General features: G+C 37.7%; 1 protein-coding gene across 1 annotated transcript in view; it reads left to right on the top strand.

Moving 5' to 3' along the window:
- The window catches only part of ANO6 (anoctamin 6), an 80,338-nt gene that overhangs the window by 7,049 nt on the left and 47,799 nt on the right, over positions 1-25,490 (top strand). Inside the window, exon 2 of the mRNA XM_067297985.1 lies at positions 22,810-22,886. Coding sequence (XP_067154086.1) covers positions 22,810-22,886 — 77 coding nt within the window. The remainder of the gene's footprint in view (positions 1-22,809; positions 22,887-25,490) is intronic.

Raw genomic sequence — 25,490 nt, 5'->3', positions numbered from 1 at the left:
ACTAAACATGCTATGCTTAATATAAGAAACACTTTGGAAAAAAGTGTTGCAGGTGTTAAGCCTATAGAGCCACTGCAGGTGTGTATTTAACAAGACAATGCATTTAATAGGGTGTAAATGTCAAGGAGAAGCACTGAAGAATGGCACCTGGGTTTTGGGTTGTTTATTGTTCTTGTATTCAGAAAAAAAAGGTGGGGACAGAAATATTAAGCAAGTGCTGAACTCTGTAACTTCATGAATAGGTAAAGTCAACTTTCTTTTACTTGACTGTCATCACTGCTTTAGTGCACATTTCTGGCATTATCCTTTCTAACAAATACGAAGTATTGGTCTATACAGTAGATATATTATTAAACAGATATTTGTTTTGTATTGTTAATATAAACTAAAAAAGCATTTCACCAAGGCATGTGCCTGACATCACTTGTAACTTTTAGTAAGTTTTTGATTCAAGTCCAGGCCTCACTGTGAATGTAGATAGAAGTTTTCCCACTGAATAGAGTGTTTGTTCATCTCCTGAACTGGCTGACATGAAAGCCCATAAGTACATTGTTAACTTTTTGTGCTAAGAATTCAGATTTGATGAATCTGAAAGTTGAAATGAAAGACTTAGGCTGTAATGTCAGAAACATGCCAAGCCAGCATAAATTGACTCGGCTACCAAAGAAGAATTCACCCCACAACCACCTTACAGTGGCAACTTACGTGTTCATGGCATTTTGGCCATTATTTGAATAATAATTCATTGGGGTGTATTAGTGGCAGCATGGTAGGAATACAAAGCTGTAAAGAGCTACACAGTACTCTTGAAGTTTTTATTGCTATGGTTTTCTGTGGGAAATGAAAACTGGCAGTCATACTAAATGTCATCAAAAATAGATTTTTTTTGATAATAAATCTAAGAAAGCAAACATTTGAGTGTAGAATCTTTTGTCTTCTGTACCCTTCATGATGTACTCAAGCATCCCACATTTGTCTGTATGCTTCATGACAGGATGAGTATATTGCTTGCTTCCTGGGGAATTATATGGCCATCTGAAATATACTTTTGTTTGTTTCAACAACTTACCTGTAATTGTTGTTTTCATCTGTCCCAAACTCTACACATTTGGTGATAAGAACAGTAAGCATGATTTCCTGCATGGACTTCAGGAATGAGATCCGGAAGCACCAGTAGAACTAATTAGAAAAACTCCCCTTCAGCTCAAGATGGCCAGATTTCATCTTCGAGCAGTCCCAACTCTTCTGCAGGATTCAGAATTACTTCCCAACCTCATTCTGTACGTGTCAGATACCTTCCCCAAAGCAGTCAGGAGGTGTGCTCAGGCCCCTTGCTTGTGTGTACATGATTTAGAACTCTGCCAGTGAGAAGGTAACTCTCCTAAAGCAGTGGCTGGTTTATCAGGGATGGACTGCTGGGTGGCAAATGGCAGGGGAAAGAGAGAGCTCACTTTTTCATTTGTGTCAGGCAGCCTGGTACATGTTCTTCTATCACTTAATACCATCAAATGGCAGCACCATCCCTTTTTCCCATTCATATGCTGCATATATGTCAGGACAGCTTCCTCTTCATAAAGCTTTCAATTCCAAACCTTATCAGTACAGATGGTCTGTTTCCTATGCAGCAATTGAACTGTTGAAGGGCATAATATTACTGAATATGAAATAGGCAGAGTCTAGTTGGTTTTGTTAATGGGAGTAGCCATATTAATAAAATGCGTATGCTGTGTTTGTAAAAGGGTAGGATTCAGACCAACATAGACCCTGTTATCAGGAAGAACCAGCAAGACCAAATGGTTTTGGGAAGAGACCACATTTAAATATCTTTAATTAATACTAGATCCAGATTGGAAAATTAAGAAAAATATATTAAAACACAAATTGACTGAACTTTAAGCAGTGCAGTTACAAGTCTGCTGGAGCATAAACATTCTTCTTTAACTGATTTTATGCCTCATGTGGTAGAAATTGCAGCTTAGTTTCAAAATATTGTATAAAGGCTGAATAAGATTGAACCCTTCAATTTAGCATTTACGTTAAATACTTTGCAGCTAAACCACTAATCAGCAATACTCATCTGACATTACTGAAAATCAAAGTTTTGTAGTAACTGCCACCAATAGCAGGTTTTCTTTTTCTTTTACAATTTCTCTTCCTTTCAGTTTCTTGTGGAGAGATTTCCCCAACTCCATTAATCTGGTTAGTCAGGTTATTCAGCATTTTTTAGTTGTGATTTACCATGGGACATTAAATATTTGCATAGGAGACTGCTTACTGTACAGTCATCTGAATGAACTACTACTCCAGTCTTGTAGAAAACAGTCACCACCTCTTTTCTGTCCAATGGCTGTTTGAAAACGGTTGCTGCAGCAGATACCCTAGGTTGAGTGTCTGATAACTTGGGCATTTACAGAGTGTTTCTGTCCTGTGGGCTTGTGGCTTGTGTGGATCTTTTGGAAATGCATCTGACCATCAGGATGTCTACACGAAGATCTCAGTGCTTGCCTTCACTGCTGCAGCAGGGATCCATGGACAATTCCTAAACTGTTACTGCTTTGGGAAATTTCTGCCAGAAGAGGAAATCTTCGCTGGGTAGAGAAGAGAAGGAGGAGTGAAAAGAGTGCAAAGAGGGAGCCCTTCTGTTAAGAGGCACTGCGCCTCCTGTGCTGTGGTGGTGCCAGAGCTAATGAATTTTGGGCAGGAGAAGGGGATGTATTTGGTGACTTCTCAGTGGGTGAAAAGAGATTATGGGTTCTTTGTGGGACAAATACAGGAAATGTCATCTGGATCAGGGTGGAAAGTATGAGAGCCCATTATAAAATGTTGTCAGTGTAGCAACCCTGGTGGAGGTGCTGGGGTTTATTGCTATCATCAGAGGGAGTCTGAAGTTTGCAGTGAAGAATAGAACTTGGAGCAGCGTAAAGAGTCCTATAGCACAGAGCAGGGTCTTGACTGAAGAATCTGGCAAAATAAGGAATGCTGAAGAGATGGAAAGAGGTAGTTTTAAGTAAGGATATGGAAATATCCATTGAGACCTGGGTACACACAAAAAAAAAGAAAAAGAAAGAAAAAGGGAAAGAATTAACAGTATTCATAGGAGTCAGACTGACCAATGTAACTATTCACCTATTTATCTGGTCAGGAATTTATAAGCACTAGAATAATGATTCAAGTCAGTTCATCAGGAAAATAAGATGCAGCATGGGAATAAGGTAATAGAACTGTATGTGTAGGGAACTGAAATAATTGATATTTTTAATGTATAGTAAAAATCACATTGTGTCTGTAGGTAATTTATCCGGCAGAAAAAATAGACCATACCATAAATTATTTGCAAAAATTTTCCATTGCTCTAGGTTTAGTAGTGCAGTTAGAGATAATAACATTTAACAAAACAAGACTGAGATGATGATCCAGAGGGCTCTAACATTGCCAGAGAGTTTTATTATCTTGTGTGTCATATTGCTAAAATTATTTGTTCTCTCTGTGTGTTGCTTCTTAAGTTGACTAATGGAGTTTTTAAAGGCAATAATGAACAAAGATCGGGAGAAACAGTGCATACTACCCTTGTGAGTAGTCCCATTGACTAGAGTGGGAATAGGATTATTTTTGTAAATGCTGTTCATAGTAGAGGATGCAGAACTTGTCCCTAATGAAGGTAATATCTTTATTAAATCTTTCATCATCTCAGTGTATACTGATAAATTCTAGGAAAAATAATTAAATCCATTTAATTATTCTGTTGTCTATAAAAGACAGGTAGGAATATGCACATAAGGACAGTTTATAAAATGATGGCTGTGCTTAAGACAATCAGCTCAGCAAATACCCCTATATTATGTGGTAAGTCTAAGACATGTAATGTATTAAATAAAAAAAGTGAAGAAATCAATGTGACTTGAAGGCTAAATGAGTTAATGCTGTATTTGGGGGCTTTTTTGTTTTGTTTTGTTTTTTACAAGTGCCTTACTGCTAATAAAATGAGAAGAGAAAAAGTTTCAAGGACAATGCAGTCCAGCCAAGTAGAGTTCCATATGTTTTTGTAAGGTTATTGGTGTTTGCCAGAAAAACAAACTATCTTTAGACCTCTCATTCAAAGAAGAAGAAGGTTTTATGTAGAAACTGGTTATCTTGCATGCTGTAGCCAGTGGACGGAAAGTCTGAAGAGTCTTTTAATAGCTGAAACTACAAAATATTTCTTGGTAAGGAAACAAAAGTATATAGTTTCCTTCTAAACTCTTAGGTCCAACACTGGGAACATGTACAGACATGAACCTATGCACATACACACACAAGTAGCTCATAAATGCCTATAGCTTCAGACTTCAAACTTAATACTTTCATAGTCAAAGTAATTTAAAATATCTTTTGGGGACCCTCCTGTATACACACAGCATAACAGCTGAGTGAAGAAAATACTTTAAAGCAAACATTCAAAGAAACTCATTACAGAAATTCAAATATCTCTCCTTTGAGACATGTAAATTTAAAAGCAATGAGCATAATTTTATGAACATATTTCAGACTACAAAATTAGATAGCTCATTGATCCATGGGCATTAAAGTCTAACCAAACACCCGTTTGCAATTACGATTTGCTTGATCATTTCAAATCTTCATGAAAAGGTTCCACAGCTGCATGGAGGCTTGACATTGGTGATGAACACCATGGGCTCATCTTTGCTGCTGAAAAAGCTGTGTTTGTAGCTCAGGGCAACTACTGTGCACTGGCTGTCCTGCAGTAAAACACCCTGAAGGCAAGGCACACTAGGTTTCCATGCAATAGGGCAGTAATTTTGCCAATATACTTGGGATTGATCTTGGCAAGTCTTTCTCATGGCAAAAGCAAAAGTGCCTTGCCTTCTTTATATTTCCTGCATAAGAACAGCTGGTTTGGATTAGTTGCTCTGAGGTAAAAAAAACATTATTTTAAGCAGTGAAGAAAACCCCTTCACATTCAAGAAGACACTTGGACTGGCAGAAGTCTAGGTGCATTTATGGAATGATGTACTTCAGCTCTGGAGTAGGTGAAAAAACTAGCTTATCATACTCTTGACTGGAGGGTTAATTATGCTGTCCCCACTGAAGTGTATATGTCAGTCTTTCAGCAATTCAGTGATTGGAAATATGCCTTTTTATTAGGCCAGGTTCTGGGCACCCCTTTGATCTAGACAGGGAAGGTGGAGTGCTTGCACAAAAATGCCAAACAGCTTATGCTGCTTCTTGTTTCTGTCCTTTTCACCTTTAAAGCATCAGCAATATTATGGTTTAATATGAGCTGGGTTAGGTCAGATATCACCAGCAACCCATCTGAAATTTGTCAGGGAAAGGAAACACAAAGAAAAAATGACATCTTATGATATTTGACCCAAGTAATTTAGTGCCTCTCATAGCTGTTACCTTGTCAAAATTTCACTTACTCCTCTCAGCCCATGATAGGGATTCTGATGTTTACAGGATTACCTACAGTTTGCTCTTCTTGTCTTCACAAATCAGCTTAAACTTCTGAGCTAAAAGTTTTGACCAACTAGACAGAAGCAGCAGGCTGCTATTAATCTCTGTGCAGCTGTCTCAGTAGGGACAAATTGCAGGCCTGTTACACAAACATGAGAACAATCCCTCTGAGTTAAGTGGAACTGTCAGCATTCATAAAGTTATTTAAGTGTGTAAATGTTGCAGTCTCAGCCCTCAGGGATTACATATTGCTGTTCAGAGTGGTTTTTTTCAGTGGTTTATCTTCAAAAGTGTAAGCTATTCATGATGGAAGGATGAATATCTGTCTAAATAACAATACTCCATTTATCAGCAGTAGTTGGTAGATCCTGATCTTTCTGCCTGTTTCCTCTAAGCGGAGAAGAATTTAATTAAATGTTTTGGGAGTAGATGTTTATCCTATATTCTAAGACCAAATGTGTGTATCAGAGGGGTTTCTGTTTGTTTCACTGTATAGAGTTCACTAAATAAACCCAGTGATCATTCTGCTCAACAGGATTTTTCTTATGAATTCCTCACATGCAAAAATAAACTGCAGAGCAATGCCATTTCCTTTCTGGAAGAGTCTTAAGTTCTTTTTCATCCCCTTTGCTATTTCCTTCACCTTTTTATTCTGTCACCTTAGAGTCAATGATTCTCTTGGCCTTCGGCGTGCTGAGTTTGACTCCTTAGGAGCTGAGTAGGCTCACGCAAAACAGAAATCACTCAGAAGTGACATAAGGTGCTTTTAGTGTCCGGACTGCACAGGCAATGTGCCAACCTGCAGCAAAGAGCAAGAGAGGAGAGTCATTCCATGATTTCATGTTTCAGGGACTGCTCCACTTTCCAGATAAATGAATTAAACCAAAGTCTGTGACTAGAGGGAAGGTGACCATTGAAATCTTACATTCATTGAAATCTTGAACATATCCCATCTGTGCTAAGTCCAACAGGGGACTGATATGGCAAGTGCTTAGAATTTCTAAGGTTTTGTCTGTGTAGAATACAGGCCATAAATGATGGCTTGATGATAAGTCAGATTAAAAAAACTTTCTTTTACATGATTAGGCAGCTTTCTAATTCTAACTGTGCTAATATAGGTAACTAAAGTCTACAAAAGTTAGAAAATATGTATTTGATATTAAAAAAAATTGCTGGCAGTCTAATGAGCAAAGTTTACTTTCAAAGATGTTGAAATGTTGAATTATATGTGTGGCTTGGGAATCAGCCTTGCCCTTTTTCTCTTTGTCTCTGAAAGTGTATGAGGAGAATTTTCCACCTTTTTTTAACTGAACATCTGTTTGCTTCATTTCATAATATGAAAGAAATGAAAGTGGCAGTACATTTCTAAATGCATATTTTTCTGTATCTGCAGACCCTCCTCTAACATGTCACCTTGATATAGGACAGTAAGAAGAGTCAAGCAAGGCAAATCCCAGCTAAAAGTTTCAATCCCAAATTTATATTCCTGCTTTTTAGAATGTACATTGCAGTTGAAATCAGTGCATTATTCGTTCGAAGAATAAACATTAGCTTTTCAGTTGTGAAAGTGTGGCTTGGAATTTAGCACTCCCTCCTTAAGTGTTCCTCAAGTGTGTGATATTTTTGTTTTTCATTAAGGGCTAGATCATGCCTTGCAGGCACAGCTTGGAGTTAGGGCCACCAGAGGCTCTCTGCCTGACAGAGACCTAAGTCTCCTCAATACGTGATTGTGTTAAAGAGTGGCTGGCACAACTAACACGGTCACCTACTTGCTGTCTCTTTTTGATGTCTGCTATGAGTCATCATCTCTTCCTGAGGCAAAGATTAAAAGTGGTTGTTCTCCAGGTACTCTACTGCCTCCTCAAGCCCTCTTCTCCTCTTTCTCCTCCATTCTACCTCCCATATTCCTGGGTAGGGGTTAGGCAGATACTTCTGCAGTGTGAAGAAAGAGCAGAATCTATCATTTTCTCTGCTGCAACAGAATATTTATGAGATTGATTTGTATGATGCAACATCTCCATCAGTCTGTTACTCTAAGGACTTTCAAGAAAACTATTAACCTGGTAGAGTGGCTGAATGCTAAATCTCTCCAAAATGGAGTTTACATTGTAAACTTAGAGGTATAAATATAATGTCACTATGAGTTCTGCTTTAGAAATACAGTTAGGCCTAAAAAACCAGCATAGAGTAAATGGATATTAATTTGTCTTGGGATTCTTCTGCTTGCATAAGTTTGCTTGCAGTGTCTGTTTCAAAGCTTGTGTAATTTTTCTCTGATTTATGAATGAATATATCCATATGTCAACCTCTTTATTTGTTAATTATGTACTTAGGGTAATGTATAAACAGAAGATTTCCTTGATGGTTTCCTGGATCCTAATTTGCTCTGAGTTTCAAGAGATCTCCTTCTTGCTCTTCTGTCACTCTGTAATTCTTTGAAATCTTTGGAACTAAGAAGTTTGTTCTCCTTCAGCCAGAAGTAGCTGGAGTTGACACAAGAGGTAGGAGGTGAAATCCTCTGGCTTGTACTATAGAGGTCAGACTGGATGATCTTTTTGGTGCCTTCTTGCCTTAGAGTCTATGAGATGGATTCACACATTTCAGATGGTCATTTTTATTTCCCTCCACACACAAAAAAAAACAGAATCTGCAGTAAAACCACTCTGATCTCCTCTTAAAAATAAAACAAAACTCAGCATAGCCCATGTCAAAAGATTATGACTAGTGTCCTAACAGCCTGTCATGCTTGCTTTTTGCCTACTGCCAGAGATGTACAAGCTGTCTTACCTAAACTTAAATGAAAAACAACTCTATAGAGGCTGCTTTGCTTTTTTCGGATGAAAACTGTGGTTTTTTATATCCTCTCACTTCCACAGTTTTAAACAAATGGATTATAATCCCAGTAGAACTGATTTTGTGAAGGAGGATATGGCTGGGCCTCTCAGCACTAGTTACAGTTTTATGAAAATCTCCATAATGTTGAATGAAATGAGCAAGCTCCATGTAAGTCCTGTGGTTGTTTCCATGTTACTGCTATCTAATATATTCATAACATTGTGAAATAGTTTAGCAGGACTTTTAGATACCGAAGTAAAATGTCTTTCCATGCATTCCAAAGCAAAGCTTGTGTTTCCTCTTTTGTGGGGCTTTTTTTAATTTTATGGAATTACGCTGTGGTTTGGCTGAGATAGTAGGAAAACAACAGGATTTCTGTCTGGCTTTTTTTCTCTGTATTATTCCTGTTGTTTGGTTTTGTTATAGCTGGATAGTATCTAAGATTCAAAGCGAATCATTTTTTATCAGCATCATTACTGTGTACTCCTGACTTCTTTCCTCCTGAAATAAACTATCAAAATACATATTGTCCATATTTGTATGGTACCTGCCAATCAAATGGAGACTTGTGCTTTTAAATTCACCTGCATTCTTTCCATATGATTTCCTACCTTGACCTTTCTCACTCTGGGATGGCTAATCTTCTAGGAAGGTGCACCAGTTGTTAGAGAAGTCTACAAATGGCACTTCATGCCACACTGTCATATACTAACTTTACACGGTCTAAAGCTGCCTCCACTGTTCCAGCTCTGAACAGCCTATTCACAAGAGTGGCAGGTCACCGCGCTGAAATCTGAAGTATGACATTACCCAGGGGATGATCCTACTCTATGTGTTGTTTATAAGTGTACATCTTTAGGTAACATAATAGATAGGTAACATCTAGATATTCAACATGTTATTAACATCATTGCAAACAGCAGCAAATGAATGTAGCATTTATCTCTAAGCTGTCTTGGCCATTGGTTTTATTCAGAGCACTCACAAAGCACTCACTATCCCATGTGCAGCCCTGTTGATGCTTTTCCTCAGGTATCTCTGGCAAATGCCTTGGAGTATGTGGCAATATGTATGCCCATTACATTTGAGAAGATTTTATTTCTACTGTGCCAGCCCCACCTCATGGAGCAGAGGGAAAGCAAAACTTACTGGTCCTTGCTCTTCCCACTGCCAAAAATCATAAGAAGAAGTTGCAGGTTCAAAAGGTGTTGAGAGAAATTCAGGGATTAAAAAGATGTCAAATGATTTAACATACAAAAATACTGCTTCTCTCTGAACATATACTGTGGGTGTTTCACTATCTCCTTGCCCTCATCTGACACTTGGAACATGAATGGTTATTTTGACACAGGGCGCCATTTGCTCTTGGGGACAGGGGACGGGCTAGATGGACCACTGAGATGACCTATAAGAATATTCTTGTGTTCTTATGTGCCCTTTTTATTCCTTGGCTCTGTGATTAAGCACTGACCTTGTACAAAACTAGTGAACAGCCTTATAGCCAAAAGGCAGAGCAAGAACATGGACAGAAGGCAGGCTGTAGGCCAAAGGCTCATTTATAACATAAAGTTGAGGTTTGAGAGGAGGCAGGCTGTCCAGGAGCAAAAGCCAGGAGCTAGTGCTAAGACCTGTAGCTAAATGACCACAGGCAAGTAGTGAATTTCCTTCTTATATTTGCTAGATAGGACAAAGCACTAATCAGGCTCACCAGCCAGTTCGCAGATGATTGCAGCCAAAGGTGCAGCCTGAGGGTGGCATTAACTTGGAAAGCTTGTGGCATTCTCAGCCCTCCCTAAGCTCAAATCTTGGTGCTGTAGAGGTGCAATGTCTGATCTGTTCATTCAGATGTCACCTAAAGCTGTTGGCTCTTTACCAGTGACGGAAGTGAAATGACCAGGATCTTCAGTGTGGCATTCTCTCTTCAAAGGAATCCACTGCATTTTTCCATCCTTGCCTTGTAAAAGGACTGTAATGACTGTTGTGATGCTTCTTCAACCTCCAGGTTCTCAAAGTCCAAAGTCTGGGGAAAACGTTCGTCATCACTCTGGAGTTTGCTCTTATTGCCTTCCTATTTTCCAAATGTGTTTGTTTGTAGGTTTCTTGAGTTGGTATTTTAATAGGCATATGTTTATTTTTCTTTTGCTATACCATGGACTTTTCAATGCCAGGCAGCGAGAACTTATTTACCTATCACGCTGCCCACATTAACATTACTAGAAAGCTGTGTGCACACATACGTCCTTCTTGTTGATGCCTCTTTCCATAGAAAGTAATTTAGATCCCTTGGTGTTTTCAAAGCCACAGCTGTTTAGCATGAAGCTGTCAGAACTTGCCTAGCCCTAGTTGCTGGGTGTCATGAATTGAATTGTTAACAGCATCCAGAACTTTTTATTGATAGTGATTAAAATAAGCTAAAACACACACCGGTTTTCCATCATGATACTGAATTTCCACTAATTTGATTATTCTGTACTGATTTTTAAAACTTAATCAATTTGATATGCAAGTTGCTAAGGAAAAGTGTCCATAGTTATTAAGATTACTTTTCTTACAATACACTTTAAAATTACTCATCAGCAGTTCAGAGTGCTCCTACACATGGAGCACTAATCAAATTGTCTGATTAGGTGAAATTCTAGATTTTCAGCAAAGTTTTCTCATGCCAAATTGCAGTAATAATTGTTCCATCACTTCTGCTCAAGGGAATCTCTCCAGTGCTTCAGATATAATTTCATTTCTAAACTGACTGCATAATTAAATAATACCATATAGCCAGCAGTAATCTTTCTCCATATTTAAATGTAAATATTACCAGATACCAACAGGAGCCATAGCATCCCTAATTGGCTGTGGATAATTATATATTACATCTAAAAAATGTTAACATTAAGGTTGCGAAGTCAAGCACTTAGAAGTTGGGCAATGTCAGAATTAACGTTGCCCAGGCAACTTCAATTTTCCTCCCATTTGTTTGCATGCGTGATGTTAGGTTTTAATTACAGAATCATACTGTTCTTTTTTTCCTCTAAGTCCATTGCCTCATTCAGTAAACTGGTAGTAACTGAAGATTTCTTTTTATCTTCCTCATTAAGAGCATGGCTCCAAGCCTTGTTTAACTCGGATTAACCAAACATTGCACAGCACAGATTTTTATTAATTTCCTCTGTGTTTCTTTTACATTCTTACCATATCTGAATGCTATATCCAAAAGGGATGTGAGTGTAAAGTTGCCCAGCTTCCCTTTTTAGGAAGAGCTGAAGTTTCAGGAATCTAGACTCCTGTGATAAGCCTGCAGGCTACTGAAGTGATAAGACTTTAAAACACCTCCAAATGGGATCTGCAAAGTCCCAGTCTGCAGAGCCCCAGTACCACCAGCAGCAATATCACACATCTACTGCAGGTTCACCAGAAATGAATTTTCAAAAACCTCCATACAATCAAGTATTAACACCATCCTGCTTTTATGGCTGATACGGCTCTGATATGATATGATATGATATGATATGATATGATATGATATGGCTCTGTGTTTGATACGAAGTTGTCAAAGTGCTCACTAATCACAAATACTTTAGGAGTAATTTTTCTGAAATAAGAGCATTTCCATATCTTATTGTTCCAAGTACTGCTCCACACTTCTCCAGCTAACTTAGTGACTACCACCCTACTGTAAAAGTGCTGAGTTTTCCAGTCGTAACACCCTGGGAAGTTAGCTTTGCCATGGCAAGCTAGGCAAAGTTTTTCAAGTAGCTTGATCAAGCATCACATGTGAGTTATCTGCAGAAGCTGGGGCAGAGGCCATTTCTCCAAGGCTGTTCTCAAATTTTTTGACAACCTTCGACAATCCTTTTTCCTTTCAGTCTTACTGCAGTCACTATATCCTCTCCATCTTCTTGGAAAAACAAGGTAAGGGTCTGGATAGACAAATCCTTCTTGTTGACCAAACCTGGACTCATCCTCAGAGCAGATCCATCTTGTGTACAAAAGGAGGTAGGGTCCTGAAGAAAAAGAATAATAATCTGGGCTTTATAATGAAACATTATATCCTTTGCTTTAAAATCCACCAGCATCTCCTGTGATAGATCGAGTGCTATTGCTGTGCACCTTTTACCTTTCATGTAGTAAGAACCATTTCTGGAATGGGAAGACCGGGACCCAATCCCTTCCTTTGTCTCCTTTAAAATAAGCATCAGTAACAATAGGCAGTCTTGAGAAAGAAGTATCTTTGTGTGTGTGATTCTGAATTTGGAACCTTACTGATCTGTTGACACATTTGGCTATAATTTTCCATTTTTTAAAAAAATCCCTGAAAACCAGATTCTACAATGTAGAGCAATATCAACCAAAGTGGAATGATTAAAGTTGGTAATTTAATTTACTTCAATTTCAGTCAGGCCATAACAAGTAGGCAACCTGTATCCAGTTTTAATCTTGTTTTGAATTTATATTTAGAAGGATTTTCCAAGAGAAATTCTTGTTGATTGGTGTAGCGACTAAACCAGTAAAATTGCATTCTGTTTGATAATGATGTTGCAGACTGAGAGGGCACGGTACGGACTGCACCGAGCCTGCACCCTGGTGACTCACCGGGGGCAATGCCTGCAATGCATTACAGTTAATTAGGGAGGGTCCTGTTAACCAGCAGCTGCACACGCATGGTTTTGGGTTGTAGTTTTGGGCCTGATGTTTTGATTACTCCCAAATCCTGTTTTATGTGCCTACCTCCTTTCTTTAATCCCATTGACACACATTCATTTAAGCAGATATATAGTTCAATATACATTTGCTCAGATTTTAAATTTCTTGTTGAATGATTTTTTCTTATTTACTAAATAATAACTATTTACTCTGGGTTTGTTTTAAGATACATTTGGTTGGTAACTGGAATTCAGTTAACCACAGAGAAAAACAACGTTCAAAGATGTTTATTAGTTACATTACACAAATATGCTGTATACATAAGAAGAAAGTGCATCTATAAAATGTATTTTGCATTTAAAATAATTTAATAAACAAGAGAAATATTAACTGTAGTTAATGAAATTGAGAGGTTGGTCCTGGTCACTAAGGACCATATGCTGTGTTTGGTAGGTGTTTGATATAATTTTGCTTAAAAACTGTCAGTGTTCTTGGACACTTTTGAATACCTCAGCAGGAATTTATCTGTAACTTTACATGCCTAATACCTTCTGCAAATCTGTCCTAATGTCCTTTGGGTTTTTAGAATTGGTGTGTCTCATTCTCTGCCGCCTGGACTTTATTCATTACAAGAGAAAAAACGTCAACCTGTTCTTCCTGGTTACTTTTTCAACCTTAAAGGAATTATTTTAAGTAAAGTTTTTTGTTGTTTTTTTTTTTTTCTGAACCTGCCAGCAAAACTAAAGATCAGAGCTGTCTGTAAGCAGGTGCTGGACTCAGTGACCCAGCTGATCCCTTCTGTCTTATATTCTTAAAGGGATTGAGGTAATTGTTTTTCTTAGCTCTAGAAACTGAAAGAACTTATGATTTATTTGGACAGCATGAATGACAATGTTTGCACCACTGAAAAAATGAAAGAAATAAAGATTCTTTTTTCAGTATGTAACACTCTGACATAGTTTGAATTAACCTTGAGAAAGACTCATTTGATAGTCAACACTACAGCAGCTTTCTACCTGATTCTGTATATAATTAAAATGAAGCAGCCCTCAAATCAAAAATTTGAAGAGGACCATTTGTTACATCATTTTAATATATTTAAATTACTTAATAGACTGTAAGAAGATACATGTGGAGAAAAGTGAATGATCATCTTTTCAGGAATTAATCTCAGGTTGGAATATGGGCCTGGATCAATCTGAAGCCTTTTGAAATTGTCAGTTTATTCAATTTTTGGAATATTTATTCCATTTTCGGGATACTCCATATTCAGAGTATTTCATACTCTGACAAAGCTAGCTATTTGCATGTATACATTCAGTATACAAACAGAAAGTTAAAAAAATGTTGCTTAAAATTATAGCAGGCTAGATGTGCTAGTCAACATATTCTAAAAACATTTTTTTCTCTGTCTGTATATGGCCTGCTGATAGACAAAAGCTGACATAATTCTTACTGACAGCCATTTCAGATGAAGGTGGGTAAATTGTTTAGCCTCATAAAAAGCTTTTAGAATAGTCTAATTAGCAGCTGAATTTCTGCACTGATATGCAGTCAACTGATGTTTTGTGTACAAATGAGAGAAAAATACATGCAGACAGTTAGGTTCTGGTGTGCATTACACCAGTGAAGACCAGGAGCCAGCATTTGTGTTTCAGTGGATTCTTCTCAGTCCACAGAATTTTAACTAAAAAGACATTAGCCCAGTGCCTGTTTTCTAAACTGAAGTTGGGGCAATAACAGGTCTCATTGAAATTATTAGGATTTTTGCCATAGGTTTTGGGCAAGTGTCCCACTTTCAGTGGAAAGTGATCTTTTGTCCATTTGAGCTCTGGACACATAAGTACTGTGTGACAGTTTGGTTACTGAGCCTGTAAACCTTCTAACCCAATGCCTCTTAAGTATTTAGACAGTGCTATCAACAGAATAATTTCCGCTGAGTCTAACTTGTTATTTTATAATTGTCTCCTAATTGCTTATTCTTTTTCTTGAGAGCTACCTCGACACTGAGCTAGCTGCTTCAGGAAATGGGGTGTTAGATTAGCAATATTCTTTACATTATATTAGCAACTAAACATTCCTTCTGTTTAGGGTTAGTCATGAAAGAGTATTTATTTTTGAATGCCATACCACATGTTCCCAATACTTTGTTTGCACAGCTGTAAGAAAAGATAACTTAATGGAAAGAACAGTCTTTCAAACAAAAAAGAATCATCTTCCAAGACAGCCATTTCACTTCCTTTGTGATTCAGTAGTGTCTGTATAGCTTCATATTGGGTATGCTTGTACATCTGAAATTAAAATCAATGCTTTTCTTATGATGTGGCATAGATTAGGTTTGGGTTTGAGAATACCTGCAGATCTGCTCTGTGTGACTGCACAAAGAACATAATTTATTTACAGCTTGAAAAGCCATTTTGGCATTGCTAGTAGTCATCTATTTTTTCATGTACTGTTAGACTTCAGAGGACCCTAAGAAGAGAACAAGACTTTCACGCTGAAGGCAGCTATATAGATCTTCTATTAACTATAAGTAATAGATCATAAAGTATTGTCTGTTATAAAAGTAATTCAATTTCACTTTAAATACATAATTTTTCACAAAGTGAAGAACATGGGTTTCTGTAGCTTGTATTCTTCAAATAAGATCTACAGATACAAAATAGAGCAAATAATTTAAACACACTTCAATAAAATAACTGAACTTAAAAGAATGGATGCTATTAAGTGCAAGCTTATAGTATTTTGGTGGAATGAGGTGAACTATAATCTGTGATCATAATGACTGGCCTTGTGTGTGAATGGAGAAATGACTGTAGCCCAGAGAACAACTAGTCTGCGAAAGTTGCTTCAACCCAGACAGAGCCTTAACAATGGAGAAAATACTGATAATAATGTTGATACCTAGCAAGGAGTAAGGTAGAAAGATCACACCTACATTTTGAAAGGATAACCTAAGGCATTCTTTTCTTTACTGTTTGTGCTTATTTGTTTACTCTGAAAGGAGACAGAAATTAGATTTGGATATCTTCCTAGCTAAGGAGAATTTGATTTTTGGGGGTTAAAATTGTTTTTGCAATTTAATGAGGTTATTTAATGTGTGACTTGATATGTAAGAATCAAGTCCATCATGAATATTTTATGCTTAAAGCTGATATATTTAACAAGGAAAGTACATGGAAGAAGTTAGTTGCCTTGATTAATTCTGTTTTAGAACTGTGGATCTCATTGTCTCATTCCTTGTTTGATTCATAAATTTGAAGAGGAAAATACATGTTCCTGCTTTTTCAGCTCCCAATTAGTTTCTAGATCTGAAAGAACTCCTATACATTCAGCTGAACATATGGAATAAATTACAATAAAGAAATATTCTGCACTAGCAAAAGAGATTGTGGCCATCAAAAACCTGCATATTGGTTCACCAGTTTCTATTTCCAGAAAAAATTCGCTTTTGCAGTGGTTTTACTTCACTTAAAATTTCAGCAAGTGTGTGGCTTGAATATTTATTACATTTAATTGAAATAATTAAAATAAATTGTGCTAAGATTAGCCCTTAAAATAGGTTGTGATCAGTTCTGAGAGTTTAATAATAGTTATTAGATTAATTTAGAAAAAAAGTATTAAAATCTGATATAAATAAAAGAACTGGAAGGAAAGCAGTTGTTTTCTACTCTAACTAGTATACATTCAAATCTTTCTTTGTTTATAGCCACAGAGCTCATTGTAATGTTTATAATGATAGCTTCACCCTTCTGGGTAAGTGTAAAGATTTGGAAAAGCAAACTCTTTCCTCAGTACAGAAGCTCCTTTGTGGTGTCAGTTCTCCACCTTTTTGATCTTCCAGGGTATTTAAAACAAGATATCATAAATCTGTCACCCTCCTCTTTCCCCAAAAGTCAGGAGAGAATTTTTGGACCAAGAGACAGAGGCCCGAACTTCTTAAGAAGTTGACTCCTACATAAAACCCCTCTTGGGACAGTGGCTTTAATTCCAGTTACAGTTGGTTGTCAGGGACTACTCCAGCTCTTCAGACTTACCCACCTATTAATGGTACTCTCCCCTCATTATTAGTATTTCCACTGTTTCGATACAGACAGTAGTTGCCATTTCCTCACATGGTACTCTGTCTTGTATTTGTCAATAATCATCCTTTTTGAGAAGATGAATGTCTCTGAAACGTTAGTCTTATCCCAGACAGTGATAGTCTGTTCTTTTTGACGAAATACAGTCAGAGTAATTTGACTTGATTAGATGATGGGATTCAGAGTAGTTTTCATTCCTTTCAGGACTCAGTTCATATCCAAATATTTTACTTCATCCCTTCTTATGGCTTCTGAGAGAGTAGATCTCAGAAGGTGGGAGGTGGGGCTTTTTGCTTGTTTGCCTCTCAGGTGCCTACACAGAAGTGATCGTATCATAAAACCGATCTGCTGCTGTCATGACTGCTGAGTGCTGAGGTGAGGAGACACTGCCACAATGTTTAGCTGTTTCCTAAGGAGCTGTATGATGCAGGATCAGCTCTGCTCATTTTGTCCATTTTCCTAAGGAGCTGTACAATGCAGGATCAGCTCTACTTAGTAAGCAGTATCCTGGCAAAGCCTGCAGCCTTTGGATCTTGTTGTTTATCCCAGCAGATAGGGAGAACCTGACTCTACCCAGTAGTTTGAATCTCTTGGTGAAAAACCTGATATGATGTTTTAATTTAATTTTCATTAGGACAGTTAGACTTTACTTGATGAGGTTTTTTTTCTGTTCTAATGTGGTGAAGGGGCTATCATATAAACATTTCGGGGAATCTGTCAATTCAGGTAGGAATTGCATGTAAATATTTCCTGATATTTTCCAGTCAGTGGATTATTTTATTATTACATTAATTTTCTTCACAACCTATTTGGGCCTAAAAGACTTAACTGTGTCTAACTGAGTACTTTTACTTTTACATTTTTATATGCAGTGAAACACTGAACATTGTGGTCTAAAGCATGGCTACATGAAGGCATTACTGTGAGCTAAGCTAGAGTGTGGGTTTGAAGCACATCATCTGTTCAGTGTAGCTTTCTGTTCCCCTTTGGTAAATGCATGTTATCCTGTTCTTGTATGCTCTCTGCTTGCCTTTGCTGTGGGATCACATTGTGCATGTAGCCAGTTAGTGCAGATTGGTTGATGTGCCCTGGCACTGCATTCTAGCTTACTTTGCAGCAACTTGTTTCTTGTAACCACACTTTAAACTTTCCTGTGTACAGAGGACAGACTGTAAGCGGCATGCAGATCCCACCAAGAGGCTAAACAGATATCTTGGGCACATCGGTATTGTGCTTAGGAGAGCACAATGTTTCATTAATTTATTTTTCCCCTGTAAGGAAAGGATTTAGGATTTATACTTTTTAAAACTTCTGTGACAGCCTGTTGATACTCTCACTTACAAAATACTCTGAAGAAAGTGAGAGGTGATATGACATTTATAACAAGGCAGCAATGCCTGAGGACTCTGGGGGATTCTAGACATAATTTCTTGGCTTTACATTCATGATTACTCACAAGGTACCTTATTCACTGTCAGGGCTGAGATGTTGTCCTTTACAATGGCTCACAGGTTTGTTGAGGGAAATGAAGTACCAAAGTACTGTTTGGTGTTGTAAAAGCCCTTTTTTTCTTCTCAGAATAATTCTGTGTCTATTAGTTTGACTTATTTACGTGATTTACAAGCTTAAAGAAGGCTGCTGCCCTTTTTCACCTTTGATTATTTCCATTAGAGGAAAATTGATGATAGCCAAGGATTTCTTTGGCACAATAAATTTGGCATCTTCAGGCATATTTGGCAATGTCTTTGCTTATAAAGCCAAGCCCAGTGGCCTTTTCAAATTTCAGCTTTTCCAGTATCTTTGTGGTTTTCTTCTCATTAATGTGTTTTTGAACAGCACCTCTTCATTTTTTTTTTACGACTTTTTCCCCATTCTCAGCCTTTTTAATTAAACAGTCTCAGAAAAACTGTTTCATCCCCATTGCCTGTGCTTTAGGCAGTTGCTCCTATTATTTTATTATTCAAACTTCAAGGAAAAGTTTAATTCTCCTGTATATTTATTCCAAAGGGAGAGCAGCTTTTGTGTCTATCATCATTGTGCCATTTTCTCTCACCTCTGCCATAGCAATAGGTAGAAGTTGCTAGTAATAATATTCGTGAAAGCCTATAAAATTGAATTATTCGATGGAAAGATCATTGAATATCCAAAACCACTCACAGTCAACATCAGTTAACTAATGCAAAGACTAGACAATTTACATTGGCTTTCAAGGAATTTTAGGAGTTTTACTCAATCTAGCCAGAAATGTTGGCCAACTTGTGAGAAAACTAAGCCTTTCCTATAGTCATAAAGCAAACCACTAGTAGAATCAACAGCAAGATTCAAGTCTCTTGGCCCAGCCCAAGATATGGGAGGTACACACGAGTTATAAAGGAGAAGCATGGGATGTGTAAAATCTGGGCCTAGTCTTAATTCTCCAGAGTATGCTTCTAGCTTCTGGTGGGGTTCAGATCCCACTGAGATATCCTTGTAAAGTATCATGCACAGATTTATTACTTACAGTTTATACAACATGCAGCACATTTTGTAAGGACTAGGAAAAAAAAACCAGCTGCTATCACCAAGCAAGAACTTAAAATATACTATTACAATTCAAAGAAATTTGATCAAATGTTCTTACAAAAGTATATGTTACCAGGATTGCTTGAAGATAGAACCTGCTGTATCAGTCAATTAAAATCAGAACATGCCAGCACAAATCTAGTAGGTTTCTTTGCTCCCTTATACTTTCTTTGGCTTACTTGGCTGAGTGATTAAAACATAAGCATCTACATTTCATGTGCTCTGACCCAAACATTAACAGGATTGGTAATGCTTCTGAAGAAGAAATAGATGAGCAAAATATTATTTTAAAATAAAGTCTCAGTGCAGTGATCTTTTTTGGCCATAACTGAGAACGCTATGGCCAGGCTTACGCTCAAAGGAAACTGGGTCTGGAAGGGACTTCAAGAGCTCATCTAGGCCTCTAAAGTTCATGTCGGGTTCAACTTGACGTAGATTGTTTCATCATGTTTATTTAATCTGTACTGAAGAAACGCTGGTGTTGAAGACCTCACAGCCTCCCCAGGTAGTCTGTTTTACTATTAGAAAGTTGTTTTAATGTCCAACCCAAAACTTTCTTGTTGCAAATTTCTTTCTTGCCCGCTCTATTTCAAACTGGTCTTACTATAATGCTGGAGTGGAGGTGTGAGAAATAAATAAGATGAATTTGGGGATAGGAAAAAGCCCTGTGTGGATGCAGCTTATTTTGTCAAAGCTGAGTTGTTGCAGGTACCATTTCTATCTCTCCATGAGATTGGAATGATCTCTTCCAGCTAAAGGCACAACTGTGCAAATTGGCATAGCTATCCTAGCAAAGCACTGCTAGAACAAATCTGACCTAAGTACACATTCAGGTAGTGTCAAGGCACTGTATTGAATTTGAAGAGAGAAGTTCTGGGCTAATGTCGCAGAATAATTGAGAGTGGCAGGTTCCCTCTGCATGAGTCTTTTCATTGTAACAAAGGTTCAGGGATTGTATTGGGCAGTATTTCAAGTAAAAAGGCATTAAGAGGATAAGTATTGGTGAAATAATAAAATATTCATGACACATATCATGGGGAAGACATGCTGGTGAGAGACACTGAGGCAGAGGCAAATTCTACTCACGTATATATATTTTTCCAGAGAATATTTCTGGCTAGCCTCAGATCATCAGGATTTGCGAGAATAGGAGTTATTCTTCCTACTGTGAATGCCATGCTTTCCCCCTCTCTTCAGTTCGGGCTGAAGGGATTCCTAAGCAGCGCTGTTGAGTGCTGTGCGATCACATATAGTGAGTACTTAACGAAGAGGCCATTTTAACGCATGATTCTTGTTCTTCAGTTCAGTGGTTGGCATAAGTCTTCTTGTCTGGAGCTTCTGCTCTCCACATCTGTTTGCTCCCTATAATGACATGCAGAGTTTCAGAGCAGAAGTTTATGTTTCAGAGCTTCACCCTGCCTGTTATATGTGGGCAGTAACATTCCCTCCTCTGTGGGTTTTCAGAAGCATTCTGTATCCAGACAGAGAATAAAGAATGCCCTAGGGAGTGTAGGGTCAGACCCATTACAGTGACATCAGGGATTTATATTTGCCCTTCTCACACTTGTCTGAATTGAGCCCATTAAAATATAATGACCTCCACATATGGCAATCTCGGGGTAGCTGCTGATATATACCCATGTTTTCTGAGTCTGTATATTATGAATTCATCCTATAATGTTTGTGTGCTGCACTACTCCACACTTTCCTGTTCTTTTTTTTGAATGCTGGCAAAAGTTTCTAAAGATTTTAATGTTTTGAGATCTCACTGACTTTGATTATCCAGCTGGGCCAACATGTAGGTTATGATTTAGATGTTTCTGAAGCTATGTTGATGTAAAAATTCATTGGAGTTGCTTTTGCCTCTTCCCTGGAGTATACACTATCGCCACAATAGAGATCTGGAAACTGACAGCTCAACATATGGAACAAAGTCCCTACCAAACTGTATGACTTAGTGTTTAAACCAGGGAATTTAGCAGGTTAGAAACCATGAGCAGATTCTGTTGATTTGTAGAGAGAAATTTTGTTGTGCTCTATCTCCAAGTGTTTTGACAGATCTTCAACTGGCATAAGTGAGCATCATCAATGGAACAAGGCCTTTTTGTAATTCTTGAGAATCTGGCCACATATCAATGGCGTTTTTAAGCCAAAAAAAAAGTTTGGGCATATCAGTGATGTTGGTCCTACTAATGTATATAACAGGCATTTAACTATCCTTCTAAGAGTACTATCTGTTTGATTAAAGAGTATTTTTGAGAAGTTGAGCTGTCCTTTACAGGCAGCACTGGCATGCAGGTACCCTTTATATCCATGACTCTTTCCTTAATGCAGGACAGATTTGCCTAAAACACCTTTCTATTTAAGGGTCTAAAAATAACACGTGGAGTCTGTCTACCTGCCATGCGTGGGAAGAAAGCAGCCTTCTCTCTTCAGCCACTTGTCTTCAGGCTCAGGATGTTGTCTGCCCTTTTCTTAAGACTCAAAAAGATTTGTTAAGCTGCTATAAGGATGAATTTATATGTTATCCAGTGCTTAATCTGGTGGCCAGTTTTCCCAATATGTAGGAAGCTGTCAGACAGCTGTGGTAGGTAATGGTATCAGAGTAGCATACTTCACAAGATCACTTTTATTTTACACTGTATTTGCAGGAAAGAAAGTCAGTTTGCCTGTAGTTTTTTTTTAGTGGGAATCACTCTGGGGAAATGGGTGAGAAGTCACTGGGACACCAATACACACTGAACTTTTAGATGTGATATTAGGTTACATGAAAATCATTCCTATTATGTAGTGAACGTTGTAGCGTCACTGTCTGTATCACACCCATTCCAGGATTTCTGTAGGATTTCCTGGTAATGTTGTTGCCTGACAGGTACAGTCAGCATGAGCCAGGGTTATTTGTGCAGGTGGAGCCAGTTCCGGTACCCTTATTCATTGAAAGCTAATACTAACTACCACTAGCAGATGAAGTTTTCTGAAATGCTAAACAACACATACTGACCACGGGATGTTTTGAATCACTGTAGCTTTGTCCATATGATTTCCAAGGTTGTCACCCTGGTGAAATGTATGCTTTGCTCTCTCGCCATCTGTTGACTATAACTGAAGTCTGAGACACAAACATGCTTTTTCTGAAACACTAAACAAGTGCAAAAAAATGGCATATCCCCAAACCATTAATTAAAAATCTTACCACACAAAATGTTGAAATGTTTTAATTTTGTATGTTTATTTTTAGTCTTGGAGTTGAACCAGGTGATAATTCCCACTTACGGAACTGTGCCAGATCTGAAAAACCTTCATACTCCAGAATGGGTGGGTACTTCTTTACTTTGACTATGACTACCTAGAATTTTTCCTCTTACAGGTATGCAACAATAGGTAGCTATTCCAAAAGAACAGCATTTTCTTTGCACTTGCAGTATGTGCAGTTCATTTACGTGATTAAGTCTGGACTGCTATGTCTCTATGTCCCTAAGGGTACTTGAAGTCATTGACTCAGATGTGAAAGTGTATGCTGACACAGATATTGAATTTGATTGAAAGTGGCAGGTCACTAGATTTGTTACAAACATATATAAACTGATACACACATATACACCTCCACTATATATATGCTTGTATGTGCATGCATGTATAGGATTTGTGTGTTTGTGTGTATATAAGGATACAATATATGAACACACCCTACATATAAACACCCATAGCTTATAAATTCATACACATTCAAGTATTAGTTGGCTGATGTGTGAGTTCATTGGCTTTAGGTGTGTGTAGATATCAGAGTAGCATACTTCACAGGATCACTTTTATTTTACGCTGTATTTGCAGCAAAGAAAGTCAGTTTGCATGTAGGTTTTTGGTATTTTTTTTAAGTGGGAATCACTCTGGGGAAATGGTTGAGAAGTCACTAGGATGCCAATACACATTGAACTTCTAGATATGGTATTAGGTTACATGACCTCTATAAGCAGGTCAGTCTTACAGGAGGACAAAGCTTAAAGAAGCAGATTCCACAGTGTCAAGCATTGCTTTTTGGAGCAATTAATTTTGAGCACCCAAGAGCTTCTTGATGGTTTTCAAACGCAGGAATCTATTCAAGAAATTGCTGTAATGTTGCCACCAAGAAATGAGGGTTGGAGCAGGTTACCAGTCAGCCTTGTCCAAAATATTGAAATTTAAACTATTGCCTGTTAACAAATAGCTGAAACGCACTAAGTGGGTTTGCCTGTGTGTTTCTGTCATCTCTATCTACTAGATACTAGATACCACTTACCCTTTAGCTTGCATGAGGGAGGTGTGTGTTGTGAGTGTGGAGGTCCAGGTCCTGTGGATTTCTCTGTGTTTATGGAAATTTGTTGTTTTCTTAATATATCTAGGAGAGCATATCATACAAAAAAAAGAGCTAAAAAATTAAAAGATGCAAATGAAGCATTCAAATTCAGGGGTCTGAATTAAGCCTGCCCTGTCTTGTATATAGATATTATGACTGGAGCTGTGCAAGTAATTTATTTCTTGGCTTGGTCACCAAACTGAAAGCTATTTTAATTTGTATTAAACTGAAATTATAAACAGAATCATGAAAGAAAAAGCCAAAGAATTTCTGTAGTGGTAGGGAAAACATGTTGTTTCAAAAGCAGTGGAAATGAAGGGGTAGGTTACATTTTAACTACACCAGGGTGTACTAGGGCCTTATGGGAGCTGCTCTAGTAGCTTAGCTGGCAAAGCACTTTTCATAGTTAGTACTTTTCATGTAGGTTTAGTTCCATCCTCTGTTGTAGGAAACAAATATCCCAACTACCAGGAAGAGAATTTTCTTCTGGGAGCTGAATACGCCAGCCTTACCTGACCTTACCTTAGAATGTTTTGACATGGTGTTCTCCATTTGATGCTGCTTCAGTTTCTGGAAAAATATTTAAACATTTTTGGAGCATGAAGTGAAACCAAGACCTTCTATTTCCCAGTTGAGTGCCATGACTAGGATATTATAAAAACCTTAGACTCTCTTTGTGGTTCAATGAATATTTTTTAATGTATTTATATGAAGTGAAATAGTATCAAAACAGCTAGAATGTCATATACCTTGTGGTTAGAGCATTATTCTCTGAGCAGTCTTGTAGAATTATTTTTATTTCTACTGAAAATTAACCTTCAAAATCAATTTTTATTTTTGGTTACTAGTGTTTACCAGCAGTTGTAATTTCTGCTCAGTTTTAGCAGCATCTTTTCTGCACTTCTCCCTCCGTGTCAAGTCCTCCTTCCTGTCCATGTCCGTTGCTGGACAGTTTCAGTGGGTCTGAGGGGCCAGAAAGATTGAATAAAATTGAGCTCTACCAAGTCTGTCTCTGAAATGGATAACATGAGAGCTAATCCATTCAGGTATAGCTAGAAATTGAAACTGAGTGGGGAAGTACTGTGCCTATTATCTAAACTTAGATTATGCTTTCCAGCTGAAAGTATTCTGTGAATTTGATGTGATTTTGCAGGTTGTCTTGGAGTAGCCAAAACTGTGAATAAACTATTGACTAATAAAAATTGCCCCAATCTTATTATGATGCTGTTTCCAGTTACAGGATCACATCCTATGTTTGTCACAAGATCCCTGCCTCATTCAACACATGAGCTGGACATAAATTTGCACAAAAATTCAAATTCTGTGAGGAAGGATGTTGTTTGTAGTACTTCAGCAAGGTGTAAATGTGAGAGGAAATTATAGGAAAAGAATGAATGGTCTTATGACTGGCGAAACTGAATGCTGTCCTAGATAATTGGATTTTATCTCTGTTGCTGCTGCAAGATTTCTGAGAGACTTGTTAAGTCACTCATGCCCAGGATTTATTTTCTGAGTGTCAAAGGGGAGCATCTGTGGCCTTGTTTGCATTAGCACAAAATAGTCACAAATAGACCTAAAAGTGAGTG

Source organism: Apteryx mantelli, chromosome 1 (genome assembly GCF_036417845.1).
Source record: "Apteryx mantelli isolate bAptMan1 chromosome 1, bAptMan1.hap1, whole genome shotgun sequence".
Taxonomy (NCBI): Eukaryota; Metazoa; Chordata; class Aves; order Apterygiformes; family Apterygidae; genus Apteryx; species Apteryx mantelli.
Note: the sequence above shows the minus strand (reverse complement) of the source record. Positions and strands in the feature narration are given on the sequence as shown.